This window comes from Mustela nigripes, chromosome 2 (assembly GCF_022355385.1).
Source record: "Mustela nigripes isolate SB6536 chromosome 2, MUSNIG.SB6536, whole genome shotgun sequence".
NCBI lineage: Eukaryota > Metazoa > Chordata > Mammalia > Carnivora > Mustelidae > Mustela > Mustela nigripes.
Window position 1 is genome coordinate 142647041 of NC_081558.1, and position 26271 is coordinate 142673311.

The window sequence follows — 26271 nt, forward strand, 5'->3', positions numbered from 1 at the left end:
ATCAGCCTACCTGCATAGCCTTCCACCTTCTTCCCCTGCAACTGAAAGTGGCAATTTGTTCTGGTCTCATTTGTTCCAAATATTTCTCCATTTTCCAACAAGTTTCAAGGAGTCAGTTGAAGCCATGTGAAGTACAATTTGAAAATACTTCCCAATAAACACAGAAGCTATTCTTACAACAGCTTCACAGGAAGAGGTCACGGCTAGGCATGGGAAAGATCTAGCCTCCTGCTGGCGGGAGCTCTCATTTGCTCTGTTGCTCTCCCCTTTCTCGCTCTACCCAGTTTCACACCAGTCACTGTTTGGTCGGGCCTTGATAATCTGTAACCTTAAGCATAAATCACATCTGACTTATACAAGCACATAGTAGAGCTGGGCTCCGAAGAGCACTGGACATCTGGAGTATTTGACATCCAAGCCGTTGGCAAGATGTCAACATTTCATAGAGTACTTTATGTGTTTTGGTGTGAGAGCTAATGCAGCATTTCCCACTGGTCAACACGCGCAGCCCAAGCAGAGAGCAAAGTCTATTTCCCTCAACATCAGATGTTACACTCAGCTGCTGATCCAATCTTGCCAACAGAGAGGAAGAGAGGCTGGAAAAACTGGTAAGTAAAAAAAGGTCCTCCCGATGCAGAGTATATTTAAAGAGTATTTGTGATTCCAATGTGAAATGGCTGTTTATACTCGTGTTGTACTAAATTCTTTTTTTTAATGGATTAAATGATAAGAGACAGATTTACAGTTGAGACTTGATTTCCAAATTCAAAAACTAAACTAAGTCCAATTAACTGTTCCCCATCAATGTTCCTTTTAACTGCCTGGGGCAGGAATTTCTTCCATGGGCTCATGCATTAAGCTTTAAGAAATCACTACTTTTTAAAAAATTCATAAACTTATTGCTTGTAGACAATGTAAGACAGTGCTCTGTGTGTGTGTGAAAAGTGGGTTAAAATCAGCTTGGGATACGGTAAGAAGCACCGATAGAGCTGGGCTATGATGTAATCCTCGGAGCTGAGGTTGCCCAATAAAGAAAGGAAAAGCTGCAGACAGACAGACAAAATAGGTTTGGTTTAAGAGCACAAATGCCCCAACTCCGCAAAGCCTGAAACCAAAGGCAAAACACTTCATGCAAGGAAGGATTTAAAGTCTTCTCTGAAACCTAAATGCCTAAGCTACTTGTGTGGAACTAATGGTGAGTCACAACTGATTTTTAAAGGAAAGACACAGAAATTAAATAAGCCTCATGGTTGCTATTTTAGGTTTTATTTTTTTTTTAACATCTTGGGCTTGGCTTTTCGTATCTTTGATTTTTCTGATTTCTTTCTCTGAGACTTCACTAACATTTAAATATCAAGTAATCAGTGGTTTTTTTGTGGGGGGGAAGTTTGGGGTTTTTTTTAAATTTTAATTTGTGGGTGGCAAGGACAAAGAACAACTTGTGGAACTTATTTTTATTTGTTTTTTTTCTAAAAATTGTATAGTAAATTTCATAAAGTCTAGACTAACAGATAATTTTAAATTTCATTTAAAATTAGAATCCACTCTAGTATGTTTCCTAGCAAAAACAGTTATTTAAGAGCCCTATTGGGGAAACGGTAAGAACATTGTGACTGGTAGAGGGCAGAGAGATAGGATCATTTATCAACCATGAGGGCCTCCCAAGAACTCTGCTGGGAAAAATGTTTTAAAAGTCACAAACTTTAATATTTTTTTAAAAAGCTATGAATCTTCTTAACCAGTGATTTTCTAAACATCGAAAATGTAATCTTTTAAGTCTCTTCTTAATTCATTTTTATATTTACCAAATTTTTTTAAGATTTTATTTGACACAGAAGAGAGTGAGCACAAACAGGGAGAGGGAGAAGCAGACTCTCTGCTGAGCAACGAGTCCAGTGTGGGATATGATCCCAGCACCTGAGCTGAAGACAGATGTTTAACTAACTGAGCCACCCAGGCACCCCACTTACCAACTTTCTTGCCAGTTTTCCCCACTTAAAGATAGCATTCGTGGGAGAAAATCTATATACATCTATAGTCCTCTTTCCGTTCTAGAGGACTTTCTGTATCAGCCCCTCCCATTATAGGGGAAGACTGTTTTGTTTCAACACAAAACATTGAACAACTGGTAGGGATTATAGTTGGTTAAGCCTTGCCTTTGGCTCAGGTCATGATCCCAGAGTCCCAGATCAAGCCCCACACTGGGCTACTTATTCAGTGGGGAGTCTGCTTCTCCCTCTCTGCCCTTTACACCACTTGTGCACTCTCTCGCGCTTGTTCACTCTTTCTCCTGCTCTCTCCAAATAAATAAAATCTTAAAAAAAAAAAACCTTGGAACTTAAAAAAGAAAAAGAAAAAGGAAAGAAAAACAAGACCAACATGTAGGCTTACTTACTTCTTGCCATATGCTTTACTATACAGGCTTTGTTAACCATTCATGTGTAATTTCACTAATAAACTATTAAGTGTATTAGTATACTAATCATATGAAATTTCCCCATTTGTAGGTTAAAAAAAAACAGCCAAATATTAGCAATTTTATATGACTCACTCTAATAGGAAAGAAAGAGAAACGGTCTCAAAAGGCAGCCCCAAAAGTCAAGGGGTGAGGAAAAAACTATTAATCATATTTTACATAATTGTAGTATGACAGCAAGATCCAGGACTTCTAATTAACAATTCCAAGTAACAAATCTCCACAGATACAGCCCTCTGTTTTTAAAGCATTTGCACAGATATTATCAAAACTGGACGTTTCCTGCAGCCAAATTACAATGGGAAATGCCTTCTGTTTTGGGCTCTGTTTTACCAGTTAGGAAGCTAGGGTCCAGGGAGGTTCGTTGACTTGAACACAATAACACAGCTAATAAAGGCCAACAACGGGACTTCAAGGAAAAGCCATCTAGCCTCAAATCTGGTACCCTCTCACCTATCCCATCTCTCTCTGATCTAAAGAGATGAATGTGCCCAATAAAAACTGTAATTTATACATAAACACAAGTTTGGAGATGCAAAAGTGTACAGGACTGCTCTGCCTCCTAACTTGTTTGCACAACAGTGACAATAATTACATTGCATAAAACGGGCAATATTACAGGCACTCAGATTTTTACAGAGGCAATTTTATATGGTAGAAAAAGCAGACCTTTGCAGATAAAGAGCTGAATTTGAATCTACTGTGACCTTGAGCTACATTTGTTTCTTAGCTCTTCTGCCTCTATGATCTTCCTCCATTCGCTAACCCATAAAACATCATAATAAAGCTTATCACCACAAAGAGCCGCTAAGATACTAATGTGGCACGTTAGTATCTGACACGTAGCAGCTATTCAATAAAAATAGAATTTTCTCACCCGTCCTTGCTAATAACTTATTAGATCCGAGATAGTATTAGCAAGATTAAAAACCTTACAGGAAACTTTTAATATTTTATTTATTTATTTGACAGAGAGAGAGAGAGAGAGAGAGATATCACAAGTAGGCAGAGAGGCAGGCAGAGAGGGGGGGGGGGAAACAGGCTCCTTGCTGAGCAGAGAGCCCCATGTGGGGCTCGATCCCAGGACCCTGAGATCATAGCCTGAGCCGAAGGCAGAGGCTTAACCCACTGAGCCACCCAGGTGCCCCCTCACAGGAAACTTTTTGAGTTAGCATCTGCTACTCAGAGGGCCAAACAAGAAACTGCAAAATAAGGGAGCATGAATAGTTCTCCCAATTTACCTTCCATCATTTCAACAGAAAACTGGGGACTGTGCCAGCACACAGGTAGCAAGCATCTATCAACATATGCCTACTAAGTAGCAACCACAGTAAGTAACCCACACTGTAAATAAGCAGGCCGACCAGGGAGCCTGACAGCCAGAGACCTAGCGATTGGGAACCCAGAGCCCTGAGCCCTACAGGTGGTAGTCCTACATAGAGAGAGGTGGGGAAAAGACATGGAGGTTAATATATGCTTAATTCTCATGCCTTGTGGGTGGATGAATAACCAAACAGACAACCTTACCAAAGAAAAAAGTGAAATGAAAGATATCTGATCTGTAAAAGTTACAATGACAGACTGGGAAGTTTTACTTATTTTTAGAATTTAATTACTCTTTATAAATGTCTGGTGTCCTGTTTTGGTATTTATAGACAGCCCACATACTGTCTAGTATATGCATAAATTAAAGCCGACATCAAAATAAGCAAATTAACCCCCAGAAAGCCTTATTAGAAAAAACAGTAAAATATATTTTGCCACAAATTCTCAAACTTTTGGTCTCAAGATCCCTTTCCCAACACCCAGTTGTCTGAAGAGCTTTCATTTGTGTAAGTTAAATCTAGCCATATTTACTATATTAAATGTTAAAATTGTTAAATTTGTGTTTATAATTCAGTTTTTAAATAGTACCAAATGTTAACATGAAAAACATTTTGTGAAAAATAAATTATCAAAAAAGTTTTAGTTAGAAAGGTGACATTCTACATTTTTACATTTCTCTAACATCTAGACTAAGATTCGCATATTCATTTCTGCATTTAATTAGTTTCAAATGGTAGTTTTAATTAAAGCATATTAAAGAAAATCCAGTCTCACACAGATATGTAATAGGAAAAGGAAGAAGTATGTAGTAGCCTTCTGGATTTTGTTCTTTGGCGCCACATGAAAACTCAAAAAGTGGTGGTTTCTTAAATGTTGTTTACAATGTCGACTCTAAATCCCCATCAATGAATATTCCTCTTACGTTAAAATCCTTTAGTCTAACCTAGTCTCTGAATAAGCCTTTGATCTGTGCTAGATTTTATAACATGATACAATCATCAGTCACTTGGAGATGTACACTCATGCAGAATTCATGCAGAATATACTCTTCATTATATAATATCAAAAAATAGTATTAATATTGGCACTGATCTATCTAAGTACTGGAAAGTGCTGCTATTTGTTTTCCTTGGTGAAGACTCACTTCATCTGTTTTTTGAGAAAATGTCTGCCAAATACTTCAGTCTGAATTACTATAGTTTGTTATCATTCTTTCAAGTAAAAACAGTGTTTCAGGGAAAAGCCTCTAATTCAGCTCATGGCTCAGTCACTCCAGTGTTGTTGCTCTAGACAACCATCATATCTAGTAAAAGCTTTAGGAACTATTCCTATTCTATAATGCAAAAAATTTACAACACATATTTAAGGGGTAAGATTTAACCAAGTACAATAAACATTACTTCATCGAGGACACTTAGCCTTTTCTTTCCCTGGTTAGTGGGAATGCAGAGCAGTAATGCAGGGACTACAGCACAGGTGTGTACAAGGCCTTGACTGGTACTAAAGTCCCATCATGTTTGTTTTACATCCCACAGCATTTGCACCTTTTATACAAATGTCAGTGTAACGAGTTAGAAAAGGCAAATAACATGTTACTATTCTTTGAAAGATGTGTTGATTTTCAATGCCTGCCTGCAAGGGTGTCAAGGACCCCCATGGACATAAGAGGCCATATTGTAAGAACTGTTAGTTTAGGCTTTGAGATAGAAAAAGATAGAAAAATTTTCTTTTGATGCAAAAAAACACCAGCTCAAAAAAAAAAAAAAAGTAATTTGACTACATTAAAATCCGTAACTTTTGTTTATCAAAATAAATCTTAAAAAGTGAAAAGACAAGTTACAATCTGGGAAAGGCGATTCACCATATATACACCCAAACAAAGCAGTTATCAACAATATTTGAAGAATTTTTACAAATCAATGATAGCATAAACAACCCAACAGAAAAATGAGTCAGATGAGTTGACATTTCATGGAAATAACTGATTATTATATGATAAGATGCCCATATCATCAGTTATCATGGAAATGCAAATCAATACCACAATATAATATCGTGTCACAAACAAAAACTGTAAAACTTTGAGAATATGAAATGTTGAGGAAGATTTCTGACCATAGTATCATTACACACTATTAATAGGAGTATAAATTGGTACAACCACTTTAGAACATAGTTTGAACACTGTTTCCATTATTTTAACATTCATAAACCCTATGAATCAACAATTTAACTTCTAGATTTATCCCCACAGGAAAATTTTTCACATGTTCATCAAGAGTTCATATGGGTATACATCTCAACATAGTTTACAAGGGCAAAAACCCAGAAACACCCCAAACACAGGAAACTGACTGTATGAACTGAAATGGTCAGACAAAGGAAGGTTATAGTCATCAAGACAAATGAATGATAAAACAATACTCAATAACATGGATGATATGTGGTATGATACAGTTAAGTCACTAAAAGATCACATGTGGCCTTTTTAAACACACACACACACACACACACAGATACACACACACTTTTAGGAAAATATATAGAACACTACAAAACAGACAGCAGGAGAATGAAGAAAATAGGATTCAGGACACATGATGGCCAGAGATGGCCTTTGGGAAGGAGGGCAAAGCATTCAGCTACACGTAGCTTATCACCATCTTGCCTTTTGTTTTGGTTATTTAGTTTAAGGAAAACTATTAACATGATAAAATAACAGAATCAAACTTTTTAAAGTCAAACTTGCATCAACTTTGCATAAGAGTATTTTATAAATTAAAGATTATGGTTGATCCAATTTTACACACGAAAGATTTTAAAAGATACCTATATATTTTACCTTATAGCACAAAAATTATAAAACTCTAGAGGTTCTAGACAGACTCATCATGTAACTGTTAAGTAAATCAACTCCTGAGTTTGACCAAAATTGTACAGATATATTCACTCATAAATTCACTAAGTATCTATTGAGCTTCTACAGTAATGCCAGATAGTAATTTAGCAATGAATAAGAGAATTAAATTCTGATCTCATGAAGAGAATGAAGTCTTTTAAGGGGGTAACGGAGACCATAAATTGAAAAATTACTATTATTTTAAATAAGGAAGAGAGCTATGAAAAAAATAAAAGCGAGTGAGGGGCTGGAAGTTGCTGGGTACAGGGTTGGCTGCATCAGATGTCATGGACAGAACAGTCCTCTCTGAGGAGGTGATGTTTTAACGCAGATCAACATGAGGCAGACACACTAAAATGCTAAGTACAGACAACCACAGCCCAAGGCCGGGTCTCTGAGCACCTCTGCCTCAGTGAGTTTTAAATCCTCATGCAACTGGGTCTCAACATCACTTCGGGGACAGTGTGAAAGCAAATTCACCTGGGCACTCCCGCTAGTCCTAACACAGTGCTTGACAGAACTCTGAGGGTAATGTTAGCAGACCCTTGCCGAGGGGCCCTACCAGTGTACAAAGGATCAGAATCCTTTTGGGATTTACTGGGACAGGGGGAAAAATATATACCTGGCTCAGAGCTTTGCTGGGCACTGGGTGACAGACAAGGAAAAGCTCAAGGGGATAGCTAGGCAGTTAAGCTTTTGCTTATTTTTAATTTTTGTTCAACTGGGCCAAAATATCTAAGTAGCACAATAATCTAAATTCATAATGCACAATGGTTTAGTTGCCAAAGGCACCAAACATCCGCTGTTTTGCCTTTCCTGTGCCCTCCACCCTGTACACACAAAACACACCTGCACTTTTTCCACAGGCTAATCATGTCAATGACATTCAAGAGATGGAAGAAAGCTTGCCAGCACTCCCACTGCTGCAGGCTGGACAGACTTACGTTAGTGGTACGAGACACACACCTGGGGAGAGGCCTCTGTTCTCCACCAGGAGAGCAGCAGTGGACCCTGGCTGAGACACCTGGAAGCAGGACCAGCTAGAATGCAAGGTACACTGACGCTGTATCTGCCAGGCGTCTCCCAGCTGCCTACTAAAGGGGAGGCCTGAAACCAAGGCAAGACCAGACACGGTAAATGCCCCAGTCAGAGAGGGCCTTAGAGGAGCTGGGTTCTCAGCACTGGTGCTCTGGTTTCTACCTCAGGAACTTGCTCGAGCCACTAAGTTCCCTTCACCTGCTTTCTTCCTGTGCAGTATAATGATGTTTTGGGTCATTCATCAGAAATTTGTACAGTTCCTCCTATGAACTTCTCCATTTGCCAGATCAGGTGAAAATACAAAGCTCGCTCTCCATGCATAACACACTAGCCAACGAAAACAAGGCTTTCCGACAGGCAACAATACTCCCTAGCAGTTATGGCTTTAGAACGACACTGACCTGGATTCAAATGGCAGTTCTACAACATACTAGTTGCAATACTGTGGACAGTTTATTCAAACTCTCTAGACTTCAGTTTCCTGAACTATAAAGTAGAATTGCTTTTTATCTTATCAGAACTGTAAGAGGATTTATTTAAAAGTGCGTGGCTGAAGTTTGCTCATTTTCACTGGTGCATAAAATTTCACTAATTTTTTCTTCTTCTACTCATTCTCCTGTCAATAATCCTTCGGGCTAATGCCCACATTTTTGCTATTATCACCGTTTCTATGAGCATCCTTGTTCATTTTCCTTGGTATGTTTCTCTAGTTTTCTAGGGCACATACCTAGGAATTAAAAATGCTTATCTACAGGTAAATATTCCTCTTTTCCAACTACTTTCAATTCACTTTCTAAAGTGCTAAACTTTAGAAACATAACACTGAGCTGGGGATTTGTAAAAAGTCCCAGAAGACTACATATAGCATGAACAACTTTACAAGAGAATCTATGACTACATGGATTAAAATCATCTGTTTTTAAAGGGCAGAAATGAAGAACACAAAACTCAAGACGGGGTTCGTTCCAGGCAGAGGAAATGCAGGAGGTCTGGTGGGGTTCTGGCTCTTGGCTCGGTGCTGTGCTCTTTTGGACTGTGTTTTCCCTTATATTACATAAACTCTTTTCAACGTATGGAATAGTCCTTGAAAAAGAAATAGCACTCTTAAAAGTAATTAGCATTCCCTGTGTCCCATACAAGGTAAATTCCTGACAAATGGCAGTTATCGCTATAAAATGTGAGGAGAATGAAAGGGATGACAAGACACAGGGACAGCTCAACGCAAGCCGTGACTCACTCAGTTGAGGGAAAAGCCGTTCCCTCTGGAGGTGAGGCCACCTGGCTCCTCAGTACCCAGGGCTGTGAGGGACCCAGAAGTGCGGAAAATGGAGGTGCACTCCGCGGAGGAGAAGGAGATGAGGCAGCTCAGGTTCCAGAAGCACCAGGCACTGAGCGTTAAGGGGGCAGGACAGATCCACAAGGCCAAGAAGGCTGTCTGCTAATAAGCACCCAAGGAATAGATGATTGATAAAACACAAAGTTTGCTTTCTTGATGATGATTTTAAACAGTGTTCTAAACAAAGATCATTTTGGCTGGAAAGAGAAAGGGAGATGGCAGAGAACAGAATAAGATAAACCAATTTAAGGGCAGGCAGAGAAGCTCCCCAAGGTGACTGAGAAGAACAAGTAAGCAGGGTAACAGAGAAGTCTAAGAGACTATTAAGTACCTGCTATATGTCAGGCACTGAGCTCAGGTCTCTTCTCTCTAAACTAACACACACATATGTATATGTATGAGCACATATGCATGCATTATAAGTATGCTCATATACTGTAATATGTATCAGCCCAAAAAATACAATACACAAGGACTTGTACTTTTCTTTTCTTCTACTGATCTGTTTTGAAAATGTGGTGCAGGCAATTACGGCCCATCTCTCCTAAATACTTCACTACGCATCCCTGAAGAATAAGAATATTCTTATTCTTATCCCTTAGTCCTTGGGACTCCTTAATCTATGGGTTGGCTCAGTTGGTTAAGCATCCGCCTTTAGCTCAGGTCATGATCCTTGGGTCCTGAAATCGAGTCCCACCTCAGGCTCCTTGCTCAGTGGGGAGCCTGCTTCTCCCTCTACCTGCCACTCCCCTACTTATGCTTGCGCTCGGCTCGCTTTCTCTCTCTCTGGCAAATAAATAAATAACACCTTTAAATTAAAAAAAAGAAAAAAAAGAATATTCCTCAACTTAACCATACTATTAACATAGCTAGAAAGATTAATTCAATAATACTGTGTGACATAGAGCCTGTATTCAGATTTACACAACTGTCCCCAAACAACTCCTATACTTCTATCCTCTACTCCTCCCCCAAGTCACCAGTCACATTCACACATTATGTTACTTCTCTTGGCCTCTTTTGATCTAGAATCACTTCCTCCCACCCCATCTCATTCATCCACTTTTCAGGACACTGATTTTTTTGAGTCTTTACAGAATGACCCACACTCTGAGTCTGCCCAATTATTCATCCATAATTAGCTTTTTGACAAGGCATTTTGTGTACATCTAGTTGGATAACATCTGGAGGCACAAAATGTCAAGTTATCCCATTTGGGGTAAGTCTGATCATTCTGTGACTGCCAGATATCCCTGATGAAAAGGTACCATTTGTTCTTTCGTATTCTAAATGACTGGAGAGTGATACTTGCAGACTGGACTATCCTGTTCTCCTACAACCTTTCACCGACTGGCTTTTCCCACTGCCTGAAGACTGCGGCCTCATCAGTTATTACACTGAGGTTGCAAAATGGTGACTTGCTAATTCTATCACTCATTCTACATTTTTTAGCTGTTATTCTGTAAAGAAGAACTTCCCCAGTCTGCATCCTCCCTTTTTTAATCCCTATTCTTGTTTTTGGTTTGTTCTTTGTTTTTTGTTTTTGTTCTGCTTTGCTTTACTTTAGAGGAAAAGAGACAGAAGGGCAGGGGGGGGGGGGTGAACAACAGCCAGAGGGAGAGGCAGAGAGAGATTCAAGCAGACTCCTTGTTGAGTGCGGAGCCTAAAGTGGGGCTCAATCTCATGAGCCTGAGATCACAACCTGAGCTGAAAACCAAGAGTCGGATAATTAACTGTGCCACCCAGGTGCCCCAACTCCTATTCTTAATACTACTTCCTTATTCTTAGTATCACTATCAACTCCTGAATTTGGCTTATTTTTCAAAGTACTTTAGTCTCATATTGTCACTTGCTGATATCCAAAATGTCAAATTTAGAAGTGCCACCGAGGCAGGTCCCATGTTCCTTTTCTACATCTCCCTATTGGGTTGAGCGTTTCCTTGTTTTTTTGCCCACATGGTTTACCTCAACTCACCTTGTACTTTCCCTGTGCCTTAATAAATCAGTCTCCAAGAAGTAATATAAAGAAAATAAAATCACTTCTCCAAGAAGCCCTGGTTCCTTTCAGTGGGCAGTAATACTTAGAAACAAGATGAGCTCACTGATACTAGCAATCAGTATTTCTCCATCTAAGAGGGTTTTTACCTTTGCTATTTAATGATGGAAAAGGCTTGAACAAATTTATAGCTATGGGGTTGTTGTGACTTTCAGTCCTATGCGTTTTTACCCTGTCTTATTAAGGGCTTATACAGGTTTCTACCTTGCAGGGAAATCGCTTCTAGGCAGAAAGTAATAAAGTATAAAGAGTAGAAGGAAGTCAAGAGTAGGCAGCAGAAAGGGGAGGGGGGGCACGGAGTAAAACCAAACCAGTCCAGGTCCAAGCAAGTCATAAACAAAAACTGCAATGGGGCACTCTTTACCTGGTTATTATCAGATTTCTCTAACACAGACATTACAGCTGAGGCAACACTAAAATGCCACTGAATAGGTCCCGTGGAGCATGGCAAGAGAGAAGATGATTTTCTTATATAACGTCCTTGACTGACTCATATCGAACTCCATTGTAAAAGTGAAATAATCCTAAATGGAATGGTCTAAAAAGGACACACACACTCAACAATGGATCCCAACCTGTGGACGTAGGGCTCACAAAAAGGAAAGGTCTTTCATTTCACATACACTCAGCACCATCTCTAAGCTGCACAAAACTGCATCTTTCACATTTAAGTTCCACTAATTTCAAAATGAATATAGTTGCTTCGTTATCACATGTTATGTGTAATAGAATATGAATTCATTCACAGATGTGGCTAATTCAGGTGAGTGACCGTCACAAATATTTTATAAAAATCAAAGGTTACCCATTCTTCCCACATGGAGGAAGTACATCAAATGCTAGGTTTTCAAGAATGAAAATCCGTTTTTTTACAGCATTCTCACTCCTACCTAAAGTCCTGGGTATTTATAATATTTTGCTTGGGCTAAACATACAGGTGGCTGATGTTTAGCTAAGTAGTTAAAAGTGCGGGTTTCCCAGAAATGAAAATCTATTCCCAACCCCACAGCAAAGTAATATGCATTAGTGCCCTTAGTTCCAAGACTGGAAGATCTGAGTAGTGCATGTCTAACTGAGAAATGCAAACATCATCTCAGTGAGGCAAACGGGAGGTCAGAGATTCATTTCCTTTCCTGGCCCAAGGGAATAGAACCACGTATTAAAAAACAATGCTGCAGAACAGGCTGGAAAAAAATCAGGAATCCAACTAGCTCAATCTAATTTCAGACATAGAAGAATTAGTTCCCTAAATTGTGAAGACCAGAATATCATAGCTTTATGTCACCTTCATCAAAGACTCAGGTTTGTGTGCATTGCTAAAGAAGACCAGGCAACACTTTGGGCTTCGCACTTCTTACTCCCTATCACTGAGTGTCACTTTTGGTGACTAGAACAGAAGGACCATAGGCAGCACTGCCTTCGACCTTCTCCATCAACACAAGCACTTTGGGGTCAAATACCCGAGGAAGCTCAGAGCACTCAGCCAAGGGTCTACCATGCCTCTTGTAGCCGTCATTGCAGTGCAGAACATCAACTTAAAGAACGTCCTGGGCAGACTGAAAGTCCCAGAGACATTTGATTACTCCATCATCCGCTGAGTCACTATCTGAACCCACACTGTTCCCCTGAGCCACACACCGCCAGGCACCAGGTATTGGATTCTTACAGAGAGGAAAACCCTATTAAGCAGCAACTACTACCCCCCCCCATTTTAGAGAGGTAAAAACTGAAACACAGAGGCACTTAGTAACCCAGAGCTATTAAGTAATTAAGCTATCTTTCTAACAAGGTCCACTGCATCCAATATGCATGTTTTTACCCACTATATTGCACTGTCTGCCTTCTTATTCTTATTCTTAGGGCTTAGTAAAGAAAGCCCACTTCACATTCTGAGACCTAAGGATTTGAATTACTTACTACTGAGGAGTTACTCAATATGCAGTCAAGATTTATCAACAGTAAAAGAGCTGACTAAATTCTTTTCATATGTCAAAATGATATCAAATACACCTACCATTAAGGGACTATTCCATTGCTTCTCAACTTAGGAACACTTAGAAATGTGTGGACATGGGGCGCCTGGGTGGCTCAGTGGGTTAAAGTCTCTGCTTTTGGCTCAGGTCATGGTCTCAGGGTCCTGGGATAGAGCCCTGCATCAGGCTCTCTGCTCAGCAGGGGGTCTGCTTCTTCCTCTCTCTCTCTTTGCCTGCCTCTCTGCCTACTTGTGATCTCTGTCTGTTAAATAAATAAAATCTTTTAAAAAAAGAAAAGAAAAAAAAAAGAAAACACATTTCTTTGTTGTCATTAATCACAGGGTGCTACTGGCACCTAGTGGACAGAGGCCAAGGATGCAGCTAAAAATTTTAAAAAGCACAACACAGCTCACCCACAAAGACCTGGAATTTAAAAAAAAACAGTCATCAGTGCAAAGGTTGAAAAACCTGAGGCCATGACAAAGAGTGTGGATGCAAAATCCTCACTGATCTAACAGGACACAGGTCCCATTACAGAGGCTAGTGACAGGTGACCATTCTTGTGGCCCCAAAAGTTTGGTGCCTGGGCTACACCTTCCCCTCCTCTATCAGCTCCCATAATCCACTAAGCATGAAGACAGAGCTTTGAGATCCTAGATGGGCCAGTCTTGCACTTTGCTACAAGTTGTAAGTATTTTAAGGGCAATGGTTGGAATTAATAGTAAAAACTAGACTTGGGCATTAACAGTTTATTATCCATACTAACCCACTGTCAATATATCATACATAATTGAAGAGTGGCTCCATCCGTACCATAAACACACAGATTTATGATTCCCAAGAGTTTTAGTCTGTGAACAGGGAAGCCCAGAAACTTCTGGTGGTCAAGACAGAGCTGAGCTTCTGTATTGGTGGAACATGTTCACAGGTACCTGCAATTCAGTCTAAGAAGAGCATGCAGACATTTCTAATTTGAAAAATAATTAGCACAGCTCCTTATTTGAAGTATATAACCACAGCATTTATTCAATTAGAAGTTAAACTGAAAAATGTTTATCAGACTCTAACTGAAGGTGAAGTCAACAGGCCATAGTAGCCAGGAGTTAGGAGGTTCAAGTGAGATCTAATCGAGGCCTCATGATTATAGGCAACCAACAAGCAAAGCCCTCCTTTGGCCAGGGACCCCTGGGAGTCCTTGGTGGTATCCAAACCATCCGCAGCAGACCTGGGTTTCCCCCAGCAGCAGCAGTCTCCACCACTTACTAATTAGTGTCATTGTTTTCATCACCATAATGAATGGTCCAATTCTATTCCTCTTCCAGCACATCAATGCACAAGACAGAAAGTTCAGTCAAAATCAAAAGTCACAAACACATTCATTTTACACATCTTTCAGAAACTAAGAAAGAAAATGGAGGTTTCTCCAAGCTATGGTACCTGGAGGCTAACTGGAAAAACTGAAGGTAGCCACACCTTGCAGACCTTCAAAACCTAGAGGAAAAACACTTGCAAACTCACACACACACATGCACCTGCCCTTAAAGGGAAAAAAAAAAAAAAAAAAAAAAAAAACAACAAAAAAACTGGCTAAGTGACTCCTAAAGACAAGATTCCAGAAACCCACAACTAACAACATACTCAATGAAGAGAAACTGAAACCCCTTCCTCTAAGATCAGGAACAAGATAAGGATGTCTGCTCTCACCACTTTTACTCAACATAGTATTGGAAGTGTTAGAGCAATCAGACAAGAAACAAAAGACATCCAAATGGAAAAGGAAGAAGTAAAACTGTCACCAATGGCAGATGACATGTTGCTACAGAAAACCCTAAAGACTCCACCAAAAAACTTAGAATAAATTTATTCAGTAAAGCTTCAGAGTACAAAATATACAGAAATCTGTTGTATTTCTATACACTAATAACAAAGTAGCAGAAAGGGAAATTAAGAAAACAGTTCCATTTATAATTGCACCAAAAAGAATAAATTACCTAGGAATAAACTTAACCAAGGAAGTCAAAGACCTGTACTCTGAAAACTATAAAATACTAGTGAAAGAAATCAAAAATAATAAAAATGGAAGGATATATTATGCTCAAAGAATGGAAAATTAATGTTAAATGTCCATATTACCTTAAAAATCTACAATTCAATATAACTCTTATCAAAATACAAACAGCATTTTTCAGAGAAGTGAAACAAATAATGCTAAAATTTGTATGGAACCTCAAATTACTCTGTAGAGAGCCAAAGCAATCTTGAGAGAGATGAAAAAAGATGGAGGTAGCACAATCCCAAATTTCAAGATATAACACAAAGCTAGAATAATCAAAATGGTATGGTCCTAGCACAAAAAGAGACACGTAGATCAATGGAACAGAATAGAGAGCCCAGGGGAAAAAAAAAAAAAAAAACACCACACTTTTATGGTCAGTTAATCCATGACGAGGAGGATTATACAGTGGGGAAAGATTATACAGTGGGGAAAAGACAAGCTCTTCAATAAATGGTGCTGGGAAAATGGACAGCCACACACAGAAAAATGAAACTAGACCACTTTCTTATACCATACACAAAAGTAAACTCAAAATAAACACCTAACTAATAAAGTCCTAAAAGAAAAGAAAGGCCATAATCTTTTGGACATTTGCCCATATACTGTCTTAGCAACATTTTTCTAGATATATCTCCTTAGTCAAGGGAAACTAAAGCAACAATAAATTACTGGGACTACACCAAAATAAAAGGCTTTTGTGCAGCAAAAGAAACCATTAGGGGGTCTAGGCAGCTCAGCCGGTTAAGCGTATGCTTTAGGCTCAGGTCATGATCCCAAAGTCCATGGATTTAGCCCTGCATCAGGCTCCCTGTTCAGCAGGGAGTCTGCTTCTCCCTCTACCCTTCATCTCACTCCTGTTCTCTCTCTCTCTCTCTCTCTCTCTCGCTCTCTCTCAAATAAATAAATAAAATCTCTTTTAAAAAAAGAAGAAGAAGAACCCATCAGAAAAGTGAAAAGGCAACCTACTGAATGGGAAAAGATATTTGCAAATGAGATCTCTGAAAAGGGATTAGTATCCAGTATTATATAAAACTTACACAATTCAACACGAAAACAAAATAATGTGATTTAAAAATGGGCAGAGGATTGAATAGACATTTTTCCCAAGACATCCAGATGGCTAACAGACATATGAAAAAATGCTCAACATCACTGCTCAGCAAGGAAATACGAATCAAAAATACAAGATGACTGTCAGAATGGCCACTGTAAGAATCTGGAGCCCAGCAGAGAAAATAGGTTTCTGAGAAGCAAGGGGAAGCAGTAGTAAGTTACAGAGGAAAAAACAGTAGCTTTACAAAATAAACTAGCATGCTTATAATGAATTCTCCACCCCTAAAGACTCCACCAAAAGTCTTTAAAACCTAACACACTTAAAACCTAAAAGCAGAGGACATTGCTTACACCAAGGAGTCACAACGTTGGGGAGAGAAGCAGGACCAAGAGTCAAGGTGGAAGACCTTCTAAGATATCCAACTGACCAAAGAATAAGAAAGGCCAGAAGCCTCTTGACAGACTTAGAATACTACTGAATAGAAAGTACTTTTTAAATACAATATATCTTATAAAATAATCAATAACATAAAAATTATAAAATATGACTATAAGACTGAGTAAGCTACTATACAATAATCCCCTTCCTATTCAACTCATTCTAACATCTTTGGAGACCATCTAGGATATGACATATTGGTACCATAAAGGGGAAAGAAAAAAAAAAAAGGCAGGGGAGAGAAATCTGCAATAATAAGAAAATAGCTTTAATAAGTTTAGAAATGTACACAATATAATTACACAATTACACACATCTTTTTTTTTCCCCCCCTTAGAGAGAGAGAGATAGAGCATGCATTCAAGCAAAGGGCATGGGGGGAGGACAGAGAAAGAGAGAGAAAGATAATCTTAAGGAGACAGAGCACAATACAGGGCTCGATTCTAGGACATGGAGATCATAACCGGAGAAGAAATCAAGAGTTGGACGCTTAACCAACTGAGCCACCCAGGTGCCCCTGATAACACACAACTAAAACTATGTCTATTGACATAAGAATCATCTAGAAAACAAATATTTATGTCCTACAAAAATATCTGTGGCACCTTGGTTTTTCAAATTTTTGATGCTGAGATGGTAAGGAGGGATGATATCAGATATCAGATCATAGTGTTACTTCGTAAGAACTAACAAAGGACAGAAAGATGATGCTCGTCACGGGTTAGTAAATGGGTATTGATAAGAGTAATCTGAAAGCAATCCATTCTCCATATACATTCGTTTCTAATTATAAGATATTTTAAATATATGAAAATAAAAGTACACCAATTGATACTGGTAACACCAATGCACCCAACTGCTAGGCGTTAACTGATAATAACATGGTTGTTTCAGAATTTAAGACATGAAATACCAGAGACACAGCTAAATCCCAACTACCCTAAGCCATCCCTTGCTCCTCCTTCCCTCCCCAGGAGTGAGCCTGGTCCTGAGTTACGACCAGGTCATGTCAGTAATGTTGTGAATCACATACAGTATAACTCCACAGAGCTTAATCTCCTTGTTTTGTTTCTAAAGAGAATTTCTGACCTTTATAGGAATATTCTAGGTAAATATAAGGTGTTCTTTACCACTTGTTCTCAAGTAGACTTCTATATTGTAATGAAATCCATAATGGATAAACTCTGAAAGATCTTTGATTTCCAGGTTATCTAAAAGCAGGTTATTTCCAATCTCGAGTTGCAATTATAGCAAGGAAAGCCACATTTTTAACCCTCCTCACCAAATATTTATGAAATGTCTATGTTCAGGGCTTGAAAAAAGAATTTACTACTCAAAGAGGGATCACCAGGCTAGCAGCATCAGCATCACACACAAATCCTGGCCTCTGGAATCTGAGTCTTTCCATTAGCATGATCTCCAGACAACATGCCTGCACATTAAAGTCTAGAATGGTTTAAAGAACTCAGAAAGGTGACAACATAGACCAAGGCTGAACCAAATCAACCACCATTCTGCCAAACTTATCTTCTTCCTATCAGACAATATGGCTTTCAGGAGTTCTGTCTGCAAAGTCCACACATCAGTCTCATTAGACTGGTGGCTCTCGACCACCAGGCCTCCTAGAAGACACTTGGCAATGCCTAGAAACATTTTTGTCATAACCCGGGGGGACAGGTGCTACTGGCTTCTAGTAGATAGAAACCAGGGATGCTGCTAAACATCCTACAATGCAGAAGGCAGACCTCCACAACAAATAATTACCTGGCCCAAAATATCAACAGTGCAAAGGTTTTTGAAAAAACAACTAAAACTAAAACTGAAACTCTTCCTCAATTTCGACTAAAATAATCAGTCAACTGCAGTAATTTAATGAACTGATTTGAGCATCCACATCCCATGGGGTAAAAAATAAACCAGTAACTATGAACAACTTCACATCCAACACTCTGAAGAGTGTAAAGTTCCCACAAGACCTCATACCAGGGGCGCCTGGGTGGCTCAGTCAGTTAAGCATCTGCCTTCAGCTCAAGTCGTGATCCCAGAGTCCTGGAATAGAGCCCCACATCAGGCTCCCTGCTCAGCTTTTCCCTCTCCCGCTGCCCCTCCCCACAGCTCGTACTCTCACTTGCTCAAATAAACAGAACCTTTAGAAAAAGAGAGAGTTCATACAAAATCAATAATCATCAACATTGACAACCAAGACCAATACAGTAAAACAACAAAGGTACATGTTGTAATATTTCATAATTATACAACCCAAATTCTAAAAATGCATTGCTATCACATATCCTTGTGTAATAAAAACATTCCAGTATTCACTTAATTTTTCATTTTTCTCCTACCATACAGGATGATTAGTGAAGAAACACTACGGCCACTTCAAGATGACAAGCCCACACTGGACTAAATTGTTTCACTGAAACAAAACCTTCTATCAAAAAAAGAAAAAAATTAAGGTAACTGAAAAGACTGTCTATATTACCAAGAGCTTTATTAATTTCATGAAATTTCTTCTCCAGAGAAAGTAGAATTATGACACTAAGAATAGTTGAAGAAGATGGTCCTTATGTAAGAACGAGAGAGGTCACTGTATATAGTTACACAAAAGGAGTAATGAGCCTCAGGCTGACAAAGCATGTTTTTATTAAAGTGAATATTTCTGGAGTGACCAATGCTTTGTATGACTTGTATTGACTAAATTCTGCCTACTAAAGAGAGCACCCAGAGGTTATACGTAATTCTCTACACTTTGAAATACTTAAAGTACCACAATCCTCAGACCTTATATCATGCTAAGGAACAAGGGCACTCACTTTAAATTAGAATAAATCTGTGGCACTAAGCCACAGTTCTAGCTGTGCAGCAAGATTAAAAGAAAGCAATTCACGGGCTCCTTTGAGACTTTAATAGCTATCTTTTGGTCTCATAAATCTCATTCTGCCACGTTCTTTAATTATGTTACCAAAGACCCAAGTGACGGAAGAAACTAAAATATTTCATTCCATTTCATTGTCCTTTACCTGGATTTGTGGGACAAGGAAGTCCCCCACAGGGGGGACTTCTCCCCCTAGGAGAAGCTAAAGACATACTCTTAAGTGTTCCTTTTTTTAAAAGTTCTGCCACATATAGAAATCTTTCTTCACTGTAGTCTCAAGAATTTAGGTAGCATTGTTTACCTTCCTAAAGCTTTCAGTACAGAAATTCTAGATGAACTCCAAAGTAACTACATGGGTGGGACTGACTGGACCTCCACAAACTGCCTCACCAGATCCTTTCCCACTTTTTCTTCCTTTGCCTGTCTCTCATCTTTAACAGGATGGGACAAGCTGCTTAGAAAGAGTGAACCAACCAAGAGCCAGGAACAGAAAAGGAAGGGTATTTGGATCACATGAAGACATCTTTGATTGCTTTCTGATTCACTTGGTTCTTGTTTTTGTATCAGTGTATAAAACCAGCATCAATATGTGACTATATCCTCCACTTATGAAATGATTTGAAGTTTTAGTTAGGACCCTTCATCAGGACATGGAGTCATCTCTACATTAAAGATAAGGAGAGACTGGGCAGATGTTACTAGGTCCAAGTGACACAAACAGGTCTCTGTCATGATCTTGTCCAGCTTTCCATCCAACACATATTCCTGCCTTTTGGTTTCAATATATAATTGTCCTCAGTTCCTGTAGATGCCTCAAGATAGCTTTGTTTTCACACATCTCTCAATTTATCACTGTATAAAAGGCTGCCATACTCTGAGACACTAAGACCAAGTACAGTAAAACATGAATTAGAGGACACAATGCCCTACCACAAACACCAATGCTCAAGAAAAGAAATATTTAACAGTTTAAAAATTACTACCAGAATTGTCTTGGGCTTACTTTCAGCTCATTCCTCATGTGGAGTGTACCTTTGTCTCTGCTGTGCCTAACCAAATAACAACACAAGCAACAGTGATACCCTGCTCTTTTCCCCAATCAGCATGTATCAAACCTTTCTAACCTAAAACAGCGACTCTTACCTGTGATTGCTTCAAAACAGCAAGAAGGAGTTTGAGGGGAAAAGACCAACCAAGCCTTTAGTATTCACTCCATTTCAGAAGGCTCTTCTGCTCTAGAAGTTCACCTGGATCAGTTGTGCTCCTCCATCAACCTCAAAGAGAGGAGGGGAGCTAGGAGGCAACAATGCACATCACAAGAGCATCTGTGCTCAGATTCTCAAAACTTTCAGGATTCTGAGAATGCAGTTCTGGACCCATGACATAAGGCCATCAGGAGAGAAGACCAATTATTTAGTAGATACACTCATTGCCATAGTAGACACTTAAAAACAGAAAATATAGCCCTTTGCTTACTACCTAAAATTTGGAACAGGTTATAGAAAACCTACAGAGAAGCAAATGACTACAAACTACTATGATCACAGCCAAGTGTGCAAGAAGTGAAATTCCCTTCCAAAGGAAGTGCAAGGAATGGTAAAATCAAATGGCTAAGAATATTTCCACTTTTGCCGTATGGTATGCATGAAGAAGAATACACAGAACCAATGTATTCTTGTGTAAGAAATAGCACACCAAGGGGCGCCTGGGTCGCTCAGTGGGTTGAGCCTTTGCCTTCAGCTCAGGTCATGATCTCGGGGTCCTGGGATCGGGCCCTACATCCAGCTCCCTGCTCAGAGGAGAGCCTGCTTCCCTTCCGCCCTCTCTCTGCCTGCCTCTCTGCCTACTTGTGATCTCTGTCAAATAAATAAATAAAATCTTAAAAAAAAAGAAGAAAGAAAGAAAGAGCACACCAAGTTCGCACATATGATTGTTTTATTTGGAATGTGATTGAATTTCATACCCACATTTCCAAACTTAACTTTCTCACATGTCCCTCGTTTTACTAACATAGTCACTCACTCACTGTGTTATAAAACACTGTGCTTGGCACCAGGAATACAAAGATAAATAAGATATATTCTCTGATCTCAAAAGAACCATTATCCTCTACAATCATTCTTTCCCACGATCCCTGGCTACCTATAAATTTCTTAAGAGCAAGGATTCATGTCTTAATTTCCCAGATTGCCTGTCCTTTTATTACACAAATATTTTAACTATCTAATGTCCTAAATATAATGCTAGAAATACAATGGTTAAAAATGACATGATCTCTCTATGAAAAGGTTTACCACAAAAGGGGGGGGGGGTGGAAGGGGAAATGAGCTTTGAGACAAAGAGAAAGGCACAGAACCAGGAGCACACTTACAAAAGGACCTCACACCCAACAAAATAAAAGGTAGGAGAGTCAGATTTTCTAAAGGAAATGACACCCAACCTGAACCTCAAGAATGAAGGGAAGTTAATGTGCCGGAAGGTAGCAAAAAGGGTTTCCAATGAATGAAAGTTTGCGTAAAGGTCCAAGGTGAGAGAAATCATGGAACCTACAAGAGGTAGATGGGTTCAGGAACTCATTGCTGAGGATGCAAGAAGCAGAGATCAGAACAAGAAGGGACATGGGCAGGTTGGCATTCAAGAGTTAAGGACTTTGTGGGATTATGGACATTGGGGAGGGTATGTGCTTTGGTGAGTGCTGTGAAGTGTGTAAACCTGGTGATTCACAGACCTGTACCCCTGGGGATAAAAATATATGTTTATAAAAAATTTAAAAAAAAAAAAAAGAGTTAAGGACTTTATCCTGAGGCCAAAGAATGACACTGGAGGGTTTTAAGCAAGATATGGACATTTCATAAAAGATGGTTATTTGATGAATCAAATAACCTTACAAAGAAGTTCTAATCTTTCTTGGGCTCTAAAACAATATGTCTGACACCAGAGAAGAATATACAGGATTCCCTAACAAAAGAAGGTTTGGGGTTAATACTGAGGACAGTGTTGGCCAATAAAAATATGATGCAAACTACATATGCAATTTTAAATTTTCTAGTAGCCATATTCTTAAAAAAAAGTAAAATTACATGAATAAACTCTTGTAAAAAAGAGTAAAAAACTGAGATATTTTACTTTTCTGGAGGGGGTACTAAGTCTGTGAAGTTCAGTGGGCATTTTACAGTTACATCACATCTCAATCTGGATGGGTCACATTATGTGCTCTATAACCACAAATGGCTAGTGGCTACCATGTTAGAGCAAATCGAGAATATTTCACAATTTTCTGGAATTTTTAAGGTATATTTATCATCTGTATTCTTTTTCTACCTTATAAGAATAACACAAATCAGTTTTGCAATGGAAAAAATAACACAGAAAAACTCCATTTTGGAAGATACTCATAATCCCATACTCACAATACCAGCTTCATTTGGATGTATATCTATTTTCTTAAATATTTTATTTATTTATTTGACAGACAGAGATCACAAGTAGGCAGAGAGGCAGGTAGAGAGAGGTGGGAAGGCAGGCTCCCCCCTGAGCAGAGAGCCTGATGTGGGGCTTGATCCTAGGACCCTGGGATCACTATCCGAGCTGAAGGCAGAGGCTGTAACCCACTGAGCCACCAGGCGCCCCTAGATGTATATGTTTATAGGATACTATCCTATGTCCAAAATGTATGTAAGATAGGTTTTTAAAAAGTTAAGGTCTGTCAATAGCCCCTAAACTTAATATATTAAACAGACTTCTGGATAAAATGTTTTTTTTAGTTTTGTTACTTTTTGATACTATATTCAAATGAGTACTTCTGGGGTACCTGGGTAGCTCAGTCAGTTAAACATCTGCCTATCTGCCTTCAGCTCAGATCACGACCTCAGGGTCCTGGGATGGAGTGCTGCATCGGACTCCCTCCCTCTTCCTCTGTGCCTTCCCCTCCTGCTTGTGCTCTCTCTCTCTTGCCCTAATAAATAAATAAAATATATTAAAAATAATAAATAAATAAATGAGTACTTTCTAGAACTTGGGAGTCTTAAAAGGAACTGTTACCATTTTAGGAAAACGTTGATACCATTACCTACAGCTCTCAGAATGTCCTGCTTCTCCCATTTCTCTTTCCTGTCATCTGTCTACTCTATTCTTCCCTTTTCAAAAGGACGGAAGAGATGAAGGGAGGGAGGGAGGCAGAGAGGAGTGGGTGTCTAACTAGTATGGAGCAAACACTTAATTTCAAGAATGTGACAAGTATATCCACTTGTCTTTGTTCGATTATTCAACAATTTATTTATTAGATGCTATAAGTGCCCTTTGAGTGACTGCCTGACATTGCTTCCCAGGCCTCACCTCCAGAAGTTACACAATGATCAATTCCACCACCACACAGCCTCCAGAGGAGTCCTGCTCCCGGAATATCCTCATCACTCAGCAGATCATTCCTGTGCTGTACTTTGTGGTCTTTGTCGCAGGGACCCTTCTCAATGGTGTATCTGGATGGATATTCTTCTACGTGGCCAGCTCCAAGAGTTTCATCATCTATCTCAAGAACATTGTTGTTGCCGACTTTCTGATGAGCCTGACCTTCCCCTTCAAGATTCTTGCTGATTCGGGACTCGGGCCGTGGCAGATCAATGTGTTTGTGTGCAGGGTGTCTGCTGTGCTCTTCTATGTCAACATGTACGTCAGCATCGTGTTCTTTGGGCTCATCAGCTTCGACAGATACTATAAAATTGTAAAGCCTCTTTTGACTTCTTTCATCCATTCAGTAAATTACAGCAAACTCCTGTCAGTGGTGGTCTGGATGCTCATGCTCCTTCTGGCTGTCCCCAACATTATCCTGACCAACCAGAATGCTACTAGCGAGAAGGTGACGCATATGAAATGTGTGAAACTTAAAAATGAAATGGGACTTAAGTGGCACAAAGCATCAAACTACATCTTTGTGGGCATCTTCTGGATTGTGTTTTTTCTGTTGATCATTTTCTATACTGCCATCACGAGGAAAATCTTCAAGTCCCACCTTAAGTCCAGAAGGAATTCCATTTCAGTCAAGAAGAAATCTAGCCGCAATATATTCAGCATCATGTTTGTGTTTTTTGTCTGTTTTGTACCTTACCACATTGCCAGAATCCCCTACACACAGAGCCAGACAGAAGCTCATTACAGCTGCCAGTCAAAAGAAATTTTGCTCTATGTAAAAGAATTCACTCTGCTACTATCGGCTGCAAACGTATGCCTAGATCCTATTATTTATTTCTTTCTATGCCAGCCATTTAGAGAAATATTATGTAAGAAACTGCACATCCCATTAAAAGCTCAGCATGACTCAGAAACTTCCAGAACCAAAAGAGGAAATATAACGCATGAAAGCACAGACACTTTGTGAATTCCCACCTCCTTTCAAATAAAATCCATGTACACATATTGCAATCTTCAGTAACATAAGACTAAATAAGAAACATGTCCATGCTCTGGGGCACCTGGATGGCTCAGTGGGTTAAAGCCTCTGCCATCGGCTCAGGTCATGATCACAGGGTCCTGGGATCAAGCCCCACATCACCTGCCTCTCTGCCTACTTGTGATCTCTCTCAGTCTAAATAAATAAAATCTATTAAAAAAAAAAAAAAAAACAATGTCCATGCTAATAAGTATCATCTCTAGGCATTACAATCCAATTTAGAATAATAATAAAAAGAAAATACACGTTTCCCTGCTTTTTTATAACATCAAAGAAAAAAGTAATACAGGCGTTACTCCATTTTATTCCATTGAAACAGAAGATTTAAATCACTAGCCTGGGTCAGTTAATGTAGAAATTAGAATAGCATAAAGAAAATAAGAAGCTATCAAGACAATTCACTGGGGCATCTTCCTTCTCTAAATACAAGGATTAAGTTATGTGATTCTTTTCAACAGGGTCACTAAAGATCAACTTAAAAGTAAGCACAGTTTGATAAAGAACTAGGGACCTGTTTGTAGTGAAAAAGTCAAGTGTTTTCTGATTTGAAGACAAGCAGACCAAGAAAATCACTTAAGAAATCCCCTACTGATTTATCTATCTCATGGCACTTCAAAGGAAAGTTGATATAAATTCTCTTCTTTGCAGGAAAAAAAAAGTAATTTTTCTGGTAGCACTCTGAGAATAAAATAAGGTACATTTTAAATATGTTTTATCTGAAGACTTATTAAGCCACTACATGAGCCTGGAACTCTAGTGTTAAAATACTTCTAGGTGGACTCTATTGAAGGAAGCTGGATATTGATAAGTGCACCAGTAACTTCCCCTGTTCAATGGTATAGGGAAAAAATACGTTGACTGGGACAAAGGCACACACATACATACATAGTGTGTACATACATATATCTAGGGGCAGAAGAAGCAGTTTTCTTAGAAAGCAACTGGACTTGAAAAAAAGAAAATCTAAGATTTATAATTATGAGTGAAAATTAAACATAAAATGAAAATTTATATATGTCACATTGTTTTTGAAAAAGCATTTGAATTTAAAGTGTGCAGATATGGGATATGGTTACTAGCTTGCAAGTTATCAAAACTAAATTATTTTTCTGCTATTAACTGGCTAAAAGATATCCAGACCATCTTCCAAATGTTCTTCACAAACATTTTTTAAGTCAAGTGCATATACTTTTTTCCTCTTGCTGTAATATATACTAATAAAGTGAGTATTTTCAATAGCGTTTGGTTTTTCTTTATTAAAAATCAAGGTAGATGCGGCACCTGAGTGTCTCAGT

At 38.9% G+C, this 26271-nt stretch overlaps 2 protein-coding genes across 3 annotated transcripts in view; one reads left to right on the forward strand and one right to left on the reverse strand.

Moving 5' to 3' along the window:
- MED12L (mediator complex subunit 12L) overlaps nt 1-26271 on the reverse strand; it is a 323861-nt gene that overhangs the window by 171966 nt on the left and 125624 nt on the right. The window lies entirely within an intron of this gene.
- Nucleotides 314-26214, forward strand: P2RY14 (purinergic receptor P2Y14). Of its 2 annotated transcripts, none has more exons than XM_059388082.1 (3): nt 314-608; nt 19005-19111; nt 23859-26214. In XM_059388082.1, exon 3 carries the CDS (start codon nt 23882-23884, stop codon nt 24902-24904), a length of 1023 nt encoding a protein of 340 aa, XP_059244065.1. In that variant the 5' UTR covers nt 314-608; nt 19005-19111; nt 23859-23881; the 3' UTR covers nt 24905-26214. The 2 variants fall into 2 exon arrangements, with proteins under 2 accessions (XP_059244065.1, XP_059244064.1); XM_059388081.1 differs by lacking the exon at nt 314-608 and adding an exon at nt 1096-1195.

Excerpts from the sequence above, each read along its gene's own strand:
- P2RY14 (XM_059388082.1), top strand. The coding sequence starts at position 23,882 with ATGATCAATTCCACCACCACACAGCCTCCAGAGGAGTCCTGCTCCCGG.